Here is a 12,985-nt window from a genome sequence, read left to right as displayed (position 1 = left end):
AGCGGAAGTGCGTGTACAGCAGATGTAGAGTGGACCAATCAGAGCCCTCTTGTCTGCGACGCTGTCTGTGAGGCTTCTGCGGTGGTCACAATTTTTGGGAGGTGTGCGCAGAGCGTCTGCGAAGGGGGGGGGGCTACGCAGACGCCATCTGCGACGCCATCTGCGAGGACTGTGTTGTCAGCATAAATTGGCCTTAAAACCTTGCTTCTTCTGAGGCACGTGAAGTCAGCCACATGCATCTTTTCAAACTGCTGCTCATGCTGCACAGTCACAGGGCAGTATAACGCACCTGGAGTGAAATGCTATCTGCCCTCTTCCTCATATATGAGCTCACGAATCAGACTACTTTATTGTCCATTAAACTTGCATAAAATGGAAAATTGTCTTGGGCACGGAAGACAAAAAGACAAATACAGGTAGTCGTCGACTTACAACTGCGTTTGGTTACGACTGACCGGTCGTAAACCGATCTGGTCGTAAGTCGGCCTATGTTTAATGAACGTAAGTATATTGTGATGTGTAATGATATTGTAATCATCTTAAAGTCTTATTTTATCAACATTTTCTTATTTCATTACCTTGGCTCATTATTTGGTTTAAGTAAAACACTGCATACTACACTGCGTACAGTACAATTCGTTTAATATGTGCAAAACAAAAAGTACAAAATACAGGTGTGAAAAATAGAAAACATTTTAGTTTGAAACATACCAAAATGCAAACTTTAGTGACCGCTGGCATCACTGGTGCTTGGCTGTGGGTCGTCTACGTCGTCATCAGCTGTTGCAGCGCTCGGGCTGGCGGGAGCATTTGCTCGTTTCATAAACCAGGAGCTGGGGCGGAAACTGTATGAGGGAGCGCGAGAGAGAGACTGCGCATGTGCCTGGAGCTGGGGCGGAAGCTGTCGTACGCGGCGAGAGGCGCTGCCGGGAGCTGGGGCGGAAACTGTCGTACGCTCAGTTGGGAAACACTTGCCAGTCATAACCAGACGGTCGTAAAGTTGATCGGTCGTAAGTCGCATAGGTCGTAAGTCGACGACTACCTGTACATCATACAAAACAATAGACATTAAGAACAATACATTGCAGTAAAATACTGTAATACAAGTCAAGTTTATTTGTACAGCGCTTTTAACAATAAACATTGTCGCAAAGCAGCTTTACAGAATTTGAACGACTTTAAAATATGAGCTAATTTTATCCCTAATCTATCCCCAATGAGCGAGCCTGTGGCGACGGTGGCAAGGAAAAACTCCCTCAGACGACATGAGGAAGAAACCTTGAGAGGAACCAGACTCAAAAGGGAACCCATCCCCATCTGGGCAACAACAGACAACATGACTATAACATTAACAGTCCTAACATAAAGTCAGCTTCGTTGATGCTATAAACCCCCCACCGACGGAAACCCGAGCGCAAAACCGTTCATAACAACCACAGTCCCAAAGTCAGCCAGTCAACTGCAGTCCCCAGCCATAAAAGCACCACTGTAAGAGTCCAGAGCGTCCTCCAGGCGCGACCCCCAACTGTCCACATGGGGCCGTCCTCTACAGGAGCGATGTGATGAGATTCCAACCAGACACAGAGCACCAGGATGGATCAGGCAGGTCCGTGATACAGTAAAATACTATGAAGGATGCCCATGATTGACTAGTGTCATTGTGATTGGCAGGCATGCGTATATGCCATCACTCCCACTCGGAGAGAACGGCCAATCTCTCGGCTCCCAGCCACGGACTGCAGCGGCATGATTGGAGTTTTGTTTTGAAGAACCTAAAATCGTTGATTGTAACTTTAATATGCACAATAGAAAGAGACGGAGAGGTACCACATATGTGGATTACAGATAACGTGGGAGGAGAGTGAATATGGGTAATGTGGAGCCAGAGGGATTAATAGGTGGTAAGAACATCAGAGGTGAACATAGATGGAGCAATGTGGCTGTGAGTTTACTAATCAGAGTGTCACTGGTGATGTCATCCTCTCTTGAAACTCACTTACACCCCCTTCCATTCCACCCCACTCGTTCTTATACGCCTGGCACTTTGTTATACAGTCCTGGTTGCATAACCACAGCTTTAATAATTGTCAGCTAATTATGTCTAGGAGTACTTCAACCACCCATGCACAGTGGGACAAAAAAAAAAAAGCTTCGAAGCTCACTGTCATGCTGGCGTACCCACCACACAGTCGCACTCACTGGCGTGTGGTCTCATGTTTAGTTTGCCTTCCGAATACAAAACACACATCAAACCCACAGGTCCATGCCTTATTTGATTAATTGTGGTCCTTCATAATGAAGGTGTAAGTTATTCTGTCATGAAGGTCAAGCAATTATATTGCGTTCAGTGCTGGAAAGGAATATTCTGTATTTTTTTTGCTTGGCTTATGAAACACTGTAACCCGGAGTCATGGTTTCTTTTCACACATGTTTAATGTCAGTGGATTGAGCTTTGTAATCATCGAAATGTTCTCTCTAAGGCCTACATGGCTAAATGGTGGCTATTATTCACAGTGAATGATTTGGTTACCATTATTGCCATTTCCTTTTTAATTCGTAATTTTCTCTTGTATAATCTCGATAAGAATTCGCGATTTTAAATTATTCCACTGTGTGGCTTATTTCAATTTGGACTTGATTAAATTATGACTGATAGAGTGCAGATCAAAAAAGACACATCCCTTAAATTAAAATCGCAGGTTTTTATGATATAAAAAAATGAAACCAAGATGAATCATGCCAGATCATTTTTAATGTGATGCACACCAATCAGCAAAATGCAAGAGAAAACCGAAAAAAAAAAACCCCTCACAATATCCTGGTTGCGTTGTTGTGTGCAACATTAATGGAGCTGCAGGAATAGCTGTCAAGTCCTGTTCACTTCCTGCATGTGGCTGCAGTCTCTCGTGTTCGTGACATGGGGAACTGTTCTGGTCTGATGAGACCAAAGTCAAACTTTTTGGGCATAATTCTTGGGGCAAAATTATGACTGATCATCACCCAAGGAACATGGTGAAGCATGGTGGTGGCAGCATCATGGTGAAGAAAAGTTTCACCTTTCAATGTAACAGCTCAGTGCACAAATACAACTCGGGGAAAGGAATGATTTGAAAAGAAAATCATCGCTGTTTTGGAATGGTGAAGGCCTAAAGCCTATTGAAAAACCTGTGGAATGATTTGAAGAGTGCACAGGAAATCCCCTCGCAATGTGATGGAATTGGAGCATTTTTGCAAAGAAGCAGAATAATTGGACGTGGGTTTTTTTTTTTTTTTTAACATTACAAAAACTTGCCAGTTTAATTGGGTTGTGTAGACTTTTTTTAATCCACTGTATATATTACAGGAAATTATTATTTTGATCTATTGCTGCTTGTTTTCAGACTGAAATTGAAACGGGGATTGTTGTCACAGTGTTGTACATAATGAAGTGGTTTTAGTGAAAGTAGTAATAATGTGCTTTTATGGAAATAAATAATACAGTGCTGAATATGAATGAACTGGAAGTCGAAATTAGTAATGTCTGAAATCTTGAGCTGATAATTAACCACACTTTGGTTTTGTGAGGTCATTTTTCAGCAAAGTCAAATTTGCACTTGTGGGTATAAATAACTTTTTATACTATAACTTTTTTTTTTTTTGGGTCCGTGTCCTTTTCCCACAATACCAGTTTAACCAGTCCGGTTGTTAAGCTTGGAAAACAAACTCCGTAAACCATAAGTATGGGTTCTCAATTTTCCCAGGGTTGGACTTGACTGAAGGAGTTTGATCTATTGCATGTTGCACAAAACATCACACAGAGAAGCCTTCTTATTGTGTTTTAGGACGGTCAAGTTCTCGTAAATATTCCTCCAAGTCTGAATGACTTTAGTGTATGCTCAGGCTATACTTTTATACAACTGTCAAAGAATGAAAATGAACAGTGTCGGTGTACTGTGTGCACCATATGAGGTAAAAATGCTCAAATCATTCCAACGCTAATTCCAAAAAAATTGAGGAAGCTGTGCAAAATGTAAACAAAAACAGAACACAATGATTTACAGATCATGGAAACCCTATATGTCATTGAAAATAATACAAAGACAACATATCAAATGTTGAAAAACATGGGGTTTTTTTTCCTGAAAAATATACACTCATTTTGAATTTGGTGTCAGCAACACGTTTCAAAAACGTTGGGACAGGGGCATGTTTACGACTGTGATACATCACCTCTGCTTTTAACAACACTTGGTAAACGTTTGGAAACTGAGGAGACCAATTGCTGTAGTTTTGAAAGTCGATTGTTATCCCATTCTTGTGCACTAATGCCCCCACACCATCACAGAAGCTGGGTTTTGAACTGTGCGCTGGTTCCTGTCCTCTTTAGCCTGGAGGACGTGGTGTCCGTGATTTCCAAAAATAATTTAAGTTTCAATTCGTCAGACCACAGGACAGTTTTCCACTTCGCCTCAGTCCATCGTAAATGGATTCAGACCCAGAGAAGGTGGCGGTGTTTCCGGATATTATTTATATCTGGTTTTAACTTGCATTTGTGGATGCAGTAATGAACCGTTTTCACAGACGATGGTTTTCTGAAGTGTTCCTGAGCCCATACAGTGATTTCCACTACAGACACGTGTCTGTTTTTAATGCAGTGTCTCCTGAGGGCCTGAAGATCCCAGGCATCGAATGTCAGTTTTCAGCCTTGTCTCTTGCATACAGAGATTTCTCCAGATTCTCTGAATCGTTTAATGATGTGTACCATAGATGATGTGATCCACAAATTCTTGACAGTTTTACATTGAGGAACGTTATTCTTACATTTTTGCATTGTTTGCCCACACAGTATTTCACAGAGCGGTGAACCCCTCCCCATCTTTACTTCTGAGAGACTCCGCCTCTATGGGATTTTTATTTATTTATTTTAGACCCAGTCAGGTTACTGACCAATTAACCTATTATTTTAAAAAATGACAATTTTTCCAGTCTCTTGTTGCCCCTGTCCCAACCTTTTTGACACATGTTGTTGGCACTAAATTCAAAACGAGCATCTATTTTTCAAAAAAGGATATGATTTTCAGTTTCAACATTTGATATGTTGTTTTTGTACTATTTTCAATGAAATACAAGGTTTTCATGATGTACAAATCTTCATGTTTTCCAGTGTCCCAACTTTTTTTTTTGGAATTGGGCTTGTAATATTATGTTATCATAAACCTTAATGTGTAATTTTATTATTTTTAGACAGTAATGTTTTCTGGTTTATGACACAGATTCCATAGATCAAGTAATTTACAGTCTGAAGAATAACCATCGTGTGAAATAGTGATCCATTAAAGCGACTCAGTGATCAGACCAGAAGGAACAATAAAACGGGTCATGTGGTCAAAACCATGAGGAAGCAAACACTAACTGATGAAATAATATCGCTGTACTGCGAAATGACGTCTGACAACTCCACTGTGTGTGTTTTCCCACAGAGATTCAGCTATTTCGAGCAATAAGGCCCCGCACAACAGCTCCATCAACCACATTGAGAGCGTGCTGCAGCAGCTGGATGAGGCTCAGGCTCAGATGGAGGAACTCTTCCAGGAGAGGAAGATCAAACTGGAGCTCTTCCTCCAGCTCAGGATCTTTGAACGTGACGCCATCGATGTGAGTCATGCTGTGCCACCTGCATTCATTCTCTCTCTCTCTCTTTTTCAGTTCTCACACAATTGTGTGTGTTTTTGTGCATGTAATAATGAGATTCATTTTAAAGCCTTTCTCATACTCAAATATTATAAAACAAATACAGGAAACCAAAAAGACAAAAAAAAAGTATACATTAGCACTGCAGAAGGGGAAAAAAAAAACCCCGACAGAAACATTTCAAATCCAGGAAGATTTTATTCCTAAGGAGGATGGAGCAGGCAATCAGAAATGAGGTTATGGAACAAGAAGAAACACTGCTAGTATGAACGCTGTTTGATAATAGCCATGATGATCTGATTTATTGTATTTCCACCCTTGTCAACAAAACTTCCCTGTCCCCCCCGTTCTCTTTCCCCATTCAAGTAAATGGGACACAGATTTTTCGACCACAATTAAAGCACGGCTCCACAGTGAAATCTGTAACCATGCCGCTACGAGCGTGTTGTGCCAGTCAGTATTTTTGAAGGCTGATGCCGCCACACACCCACAATCTGCCGTCCCACGATGCCACCTGGGAACACTGTCTCTCTGCAATACGTACATCCCCTTCAGCTAGTTTCCGTTAAAGCTCCGCCTCTAGTGGATAAACAGACCTGACCACTGACCAAACCAGCTTCCTGCTAAACTCAGGCTAACCTCAGTTTAAAAAAAAAAAAACCATCCAAAAAAGCAAAGGGAAAATAAATCTGGAAATGGAAATCTCGCTCCCTCTTAGTGTGTGTGTGTTTGCGTTAGTTGAAATGAAGCCCAGCAGCTGTAGTTTTGCGCTCCCTGTTGTCTCATCTCCAATTAACCAGCAATTAATGTGCTGCAGCTTTCACAAGCTAAAAATGAGTTGTAGCCAACAATGATTGTTCACAGAGCTCATGTACACACTGTGCCTGCAGAGTGTGAGGGTCAGGATGAGGTTAGCCCCAGCACATGCTACAAAGAGGAGCGTTTTAGGATTAAAGCTGCAAAATAATTTCGCATATTTCACTTGGGGCGGCACGGTGGTGTAGTGGTTAGCGCTGTCGCCTCACAGCAAGAAGGTCCGGGTTCGAGCCCCGTGGCCGGCGAGGGCCTTTCCGTGCAGAGTTTGCATGTTGTCCGGGTGCTCCGGTTTCCCCCACAGTCCAAAGACATGCAGGTTAGGTTAACTGGTGACTCTAAATTGAGCGTAGGTGTGAATGTGAGTGTGAATGGTTGTCTGTGTCTATGTGTCAGCCCTGTGATGACCTGGCGACTTGTCCAGGGTGTACCCCGCCTTTCGCCCGTAGTCAGCTGGGATAGGCTCCAGCTTGCCTGCGACCCTGTAGAACAGGATAAAGCGGCTACAGATAATGAGATGAGAATGAGATATTTCACTTGCCGGGCGTATGCATCTGCCTTTGTTTTTAACTCGGAAACTGCATTAAAACTGCATTAACGTTGTTGGAGCTAGTGAAAACCGTTTTGCACACATGCTGTGCGGTGCAATAGGAACAGCACTGCTGCTGCACCCTAAAACTTTACTATTTTTATGATATTCTACCCAGGAATAGAGGCCTATGTGCGCTTATAATGTGTTTCTGTTGTTTAGTAAGTAAAGCCAACAACAGTGTTGAATATAAAAAGCCGTGTCTGTGCACACCAGAGTTTATCAGGATAAAACCTTTAGTCGCTATATGCGCACTAAACCTTTCCTGGGCTCCTCAGATCATCTCGGATCTGGACTCCTGGAATGAGGAGCTGTCACAACAGATGAGTGACTTTGACACAGAGGACCTGACACTGGCTGAGCAGAGACTGCAGCACCATGCAGACAAAGCGCTCACCATGAACAACCTCACCTTCGACGTCATCCATCAGGGCCAGGAGCTGCTGCAGTACGTCAATGAAGTTCAGGCATCTGGTAAGGCTCAGTTCCCCTCCCCCCCCTTCTTACACACTCCCTGAAGCTCTTCACCTGTATCTGTATGGGTTTTTGCATTGCGCTGCCGCCACATGATTGGGTAAATGAGCAGGTGTATAGGCGTTGCTATGAAAGTGAATGGTGAGTGTCCAGACCTCAGATATGATCCCCATATTCAACCTGGACATCCACATCCGAAAGACGAGGTATTTTCAGATGACGTTCTTTTTCAGTCCCACTTCCCACCCAGCCTCGATACTGCTGTCTCTGCTACGTTTACATCGTTCTTAGAGAAGCCATGGAATGGATCTAGCTAGTTTCTTCATTTGAGGTTTCTGTTTACATTTTACTGGCCTGGAAATAAGCTCCATCCTGAGCAGAACTTCTCAGGGCTCTAAAAATTCCAAACTGCTCCTTTAAGTTGTGATTTTTGTGTTAATTCCAGGAGCCCGTTTTCCATCAGTGGGCTGGATTGCCACAAATCCTTTGTTCTTTAATGCCATTGTCAGGCTTGTTGGTAAGACAATAGTCCATTGGCTTGGACCGTCTCAGAAGTAGGCCTATTAAAAGTTAGCAAAATTAGATCATGGTTTTAGAAATGTGTATAGGTGCTTGTATATATTTATATCTGTATTGTCTCATGATTTAGCAGATTTGGTTTGCGTCCTCTTATTCTGGACTTGAGCAATGATTGAAAATTGGTCATTCCAGAGTTTCCATTGCATACTGTGAATATAATTAGTAAATCTGGCATACATTTGTCTTATCCTGGATTTCTTAAAGGAGATACACAGAACCTTTATTTTTAAATAAATAAATTTATGAGTGGATAGTATCTCCATCCTTGACTCTTGTATGCTGCACAAATGGGAATTAAAAATATATATTTTTGAGAGTTAAAATCAACCGCAAAGTTGGCATTGGAGCCGCCCCGCTGAGCCAGCCAGCCCTGAGTGCGTGACGTCACTGCGGTAACCGGTTTTAAGGCCGAAGCCTTTTACAGCTATAGACCAAAGTCATATAAATATAAATTGATGGTGAAAGTAAGAAATCCCGTTACCGACTTGCTCAACTAAGACTGATTTGACTTCACTGATTGTGGGTTGACTCTCATTAAAACAGGATGGGTGTTATAACTTGTACAACATACATGTACGCATTTTCACTGATAAAACGTAAAATGCTAATTAAATAATCAGATGAACTGAGACAATCACATTCTGAAGCAAATTAAATAATCTTATACCGGTAACTTAAACACACAATACAAGTTACGGTACATGCATTAATCTAAATGCAGGTAAACAACGTGGTGGTGTTTTTTTTTTTGTTTGTTTTTTTTTTAAATTTATTTATCTAAATGAGAGTTGGAGCTGACGCGTCTGTGTTCTCACTTCTTGAAGGCCGATTGTTTTGAAACAATCTGACTTTCAGTTGTTTGTTCAGTTCTCCGTTCATTCGCTTCTTCCACGTAAGGGCGAGATGGCAGCAATATCCAGTTTATAAATAAGATGGCTGCTCCACTCATTCACTTTTCTTCATACTGTGTATTCTGCCATTACTGCTCGGCTCAGGCAATTACTAAAACCCGGGACGGAACGGGATGTCACTGGTTTTAGCAACAACTGCGGGGAGGTCACTGCCCGAGTGATGATATGTCATGTTCCATCCCGGGTTTTAGCAACAACCCTCGGCTCACTCCGGGAGGACTGGTGCAACTGAACTTACTTTCCTTTAAAAAAAAAAAAAAAAAAATATATATATATATATATATATATATATATATATATATATATATATATATATATAATGTGTGTGTGTGTGTGTGTGTGTGTGTATATATATATATATATATATATATATATATATATATATAAAATGTATAATTTTTTTTAATATATATAAATATATTTTATTTTTATATATATTATATAAAAAATAAATACTTTCCTTTTCTTGTAGTTTTCTTTAATTGTTGATACTGCTCCCTCTTTCAATACGGGCTTATAGCCAACACTCCTCAACAGATCAGAGGTCTCGTACGAGTCTTCAGTAAAATGTGCAGAGCAGAGGAGAGACCACTTCATAGGCACCCAATGTGCCTGTGAACTTCTCGCAAAACGCGTCCAAATCTTAGCAGTTTGAACATTCTTGGACCATGAATGCAACATAAATCCACCTTTTGTCGTGTTGCTGCACCGGCCAGCAACACGTCTACGTGGCATGGTGATAAATTAGCTCAAAATGGAGGATCGGAGTTGCAGTCAGCTCTGTGTTTTCGTTTCGCGGAAATGGCGATGAGACCAATAGACTTCCTGCTGTGATGTTACAGCCGTGAAGGTCATTCACTCAGACCGCAACCTATATAAATCAATTTAATGGTAAAAATGATTATATTAGATTTATTGTTAATGCTTAAAACTATTCCTGTGCCATTCTTGAGGTCTCAAGGCATTTATAAACGAAAGTGAGGCCATGGATCTGTGTATATGCTTTAAGCAGCATGAAAAATGGGGCCCTGATTAAATAAAAAAATGGTCTGAAATGGAGTTTCCTATTGCATCTTTTGGCCTTATTAGTCTGGAGACCATAAGGTTCTAATCTTAATGTCAGTCACTGGCATGCAGATGTGGACATTTTCACAAATTCTCTGCTGTCCAGCAGCTGTTTTTGGAGCACTTATCAAATGGCACTCATCACCCCTTGAGTGTCCGCTCGAAAGGTCTCGGAGTTTGATCTTTGCTGACTTCCTATGTTTCCTTCTTGCTCTGAATCAGCCTGTCTGCGTGTAGGTGTGGAGTTGCTGTGTGATCGGGATGTGGACATGGCTACACGTGTTCAGGATCTTCTGGAGTTCCTGCATGAGAAGCAGCAGGAGCTGGATGTGGCTGCAGAGCAGCACCGCCGCCACCTGGAGCAGTGTGTGCAACTACGCCACCTACAGGCAGAGGTCAAGCAGGTAATTATATTGCATCAATTTAGCAGATGCTGTTATCCAGAGTGACGTACAGCAGACCCAGAGCAGCCTGGGGAGCAATTGGGGGTTAGGTGCCTTGCTCAAGGGTGCGTCAGCCATTCCTGCTGGTCCAGGGAATTGAACAGATGACCTGTTGGTCCCAAAGCTGTTTCCCATAATACGCCAGTGTTTTTTTTTTGTTGTTGTTTTTTTCTTAAATGGTAATGGTTATAATCTAAGCATGCTTTCAGCTCATTGTTACACAATACATATATTTGTTTAATTTATTTTATTTTTCATGTTACAGTTAGTCTGATTCCTGAATGGCATCTTATTCTCTACATATGCTCATGACATGAGCCTTATAATTAATTTCTTTCACTGATTCCTTGTAATATGACATTTTAAGAAATTAGTTTATTTTAAGAAAACTGAGCTGTGTGGAAAATAAAGCATGTCATAAATGTTCATATATACATAGCTCTTCGCCTGTACCAAGTGAAGCTTCATTTCATCAATACGTTTCATAACCTTGTGTATGTATCTTAAAAATTGAAATGTGGATTTATTCTGACAGCCGAAATAGGTAAAGATCGGAGTTATCTAAGGTGTGTGTGCGCGCTTCTCAGGTCCTGGGCTGGATCCGTAATGGTGAGTCCATGCTGAATGCTGGTCTGATCACAGCCAGTTCTCTGCAGGAGGCTGAGCAGCTGCAGAGAGAGCATGAGCAGTTCCAGCATGCTATCGAGGTAGAGTTATTTCTCCCTACCACTTTCCCTCCTCTCATTAGCTCCTTTACTGACTCTCCATTCTCTTGAGAGTTTGTTGGTGTCTGTGGTACAGAAGGCTAAAGTGAAAGCATGCATATCTAATAACTACAGCTTATAATCCTATTTATTTTCATCATTTAGATACAACTGTTAGAGATTCATTTGGTAAAAGAGAACCCTTGAAGAGGCTCGTTTTGTTGCACAGCAGAGGAAACCTGCCAAGTTTTTCTGTTCTTTGTTTTTCTCTAAAGGGCAGATTACATCTGTATGTGTGGCTGGGAGTGGTAACAACTCGGAGAGACAAAGCAGCCTGTCATAATTGCCTCTTCATTTCCGAGAGATCTAAATTTCCGTTCTTGCAGCCCTTGGTAGCGATAGATTGTTCTATAGTGGAGCTATAAATGACCCATAGGATGTCTTTCAGCTGTAATTCATGTAATTAATATCTTTTAGAAGTGGATTAATGGAATAAACTGATCATTGTATTTATCTTCTTTCTCTTGGCCTGAACATGCGTTTAGCATTTTTCTTTTTCCCTGTTTGGTACATTTTATGTAACTGTGTCTCTGTACTGTCTGTCTGTCTGTCTCTGAGCAGAAAACCCATCAGAGCGCTCTGCAGGTCCAGCAGAAGGCGGAGGCGATGCTGCAGGCCAATCACTATGACATGGACATGATCCGTGACTGCGCTGAGAACGTGGCTTCTCACTGGCAGCAGCTCATGCTCAAGATGGAGGACCGTCTCAAACTTGTCAATGCCTCTGTGGCTTTCTACAAAACCTCTGAACAGGTGAGAGCAGTGGCTCAGAGAGAATTACTTCTATACATATAAAAATGACACAACGCATTACGCCTGGAAACACTCGCCCTGCGTCCGAAATCACTCCCTACTCACTATATAGTGAGTTCGCCATTTCGTATTACTGTCTGAATGTGTAGTGAGAATTATTACACCTTATATAGTGCACTCAAAGTATCCTAAAATGCACTGTGAAAAGTCGTGTACGACCAATGGTCATTAACCAAGCAATATATACCATCATGCATTTCGGTTGTGCTGGGCGGAAAAAAGTGTTTGTTTGGGGTGAATGAACGGAAGAAGAAACGCATTATACTGTAAGTAAGAGAATAGAAAATAAGCTAAAATAGAATAAGACGGATAAAATACAAGAATAAAAGTTACAGTGCAGAGCAATAAATTAATCAAAAGCCTCAATTTTTGATTTAATAAAAGGCAGAGAAGAAAGTATTCAGCCTTGATTTAAAAGAACTGAAAGATGCAGCAGACACAAAGTACTTTGTATTTATTAATGTGGGACGCTCCGTATAATATGGCTTTATCAGAACAAATGCATGTGTGTATTTATTATTTTGAAAACCCACCAGCCGACTGATCTTGACACGTTTTAACTGTGCGATAGTAACGGCGTAAATAACGGCGTGGCGGAGCAGTGCCCGAAAGTGTTTTTTTTGTTTTGTTGTTTTGGGTTTTTTTTTTTTTCATTTTACCTATGAGCTCACTATATAGTCCTCTATATAGAATTCCCTAGATATACCCCTTTTCCACCAAATCAGTTCCAGGGCTGGTTCGGGGCCGGTGCTGGTTCACAACTCGTTCAACTTGCGAGCCAGTTGAGAACCAGTTTGCTTTTCCATCGCTCGCGGTGCTAAGGGAAGACGCGTCAGTTACGTCGCTGTATACGTCAGTTACGTC

At 41.5% G+C, this 12,985-nt stretch overlaps 1 protein-coding gene across 1 annotated transcript in view; it reads left to right on the top strand.

Annotated features, from left to right (window-relative positions):
* The window catches only part of trioa (trio Rho guanine nucleotide exchange factor a), a 319,083-nt gene that overhangs the window by 250,622 nt on the left and 55,476 nt on the right, over positions 1-12,985 (top strand). Inside the window, 5 exon segments of the mRNA XM_060942859.1 lie at positions 5,460-5,634; positions 7,351-7,546; positions 10,339-10,505; positions 11,132-11,251; positions 11,870-12,061. Coding sequence (XP_060798842.1) covers positions 5,460-5,634; positions 7,351-7,546; positions 10,339-10,505; positions 11,132-11,251; positions 11,870-12,061 — 850 coding nt within the window.

This window comes from Neoarius graeffei, chromosome 16, assembly GCF_027579695.1.
Source record: "Neoarius graeffei isolate fNeoGra1 chromosome 16, fNeoGra1.pri, whole genome shotgun sequence".
NCBI classification, from domain to species: domain Eukaryota; kingdom Metazoa; phylum Chordata; class Actinopteri; order Siluriformes; family Ariidae; genus Neoarius; species Neoarius graeffei.
This window is presented reverse-complemented; position numbering and strand designations above follow the sequence as displayed.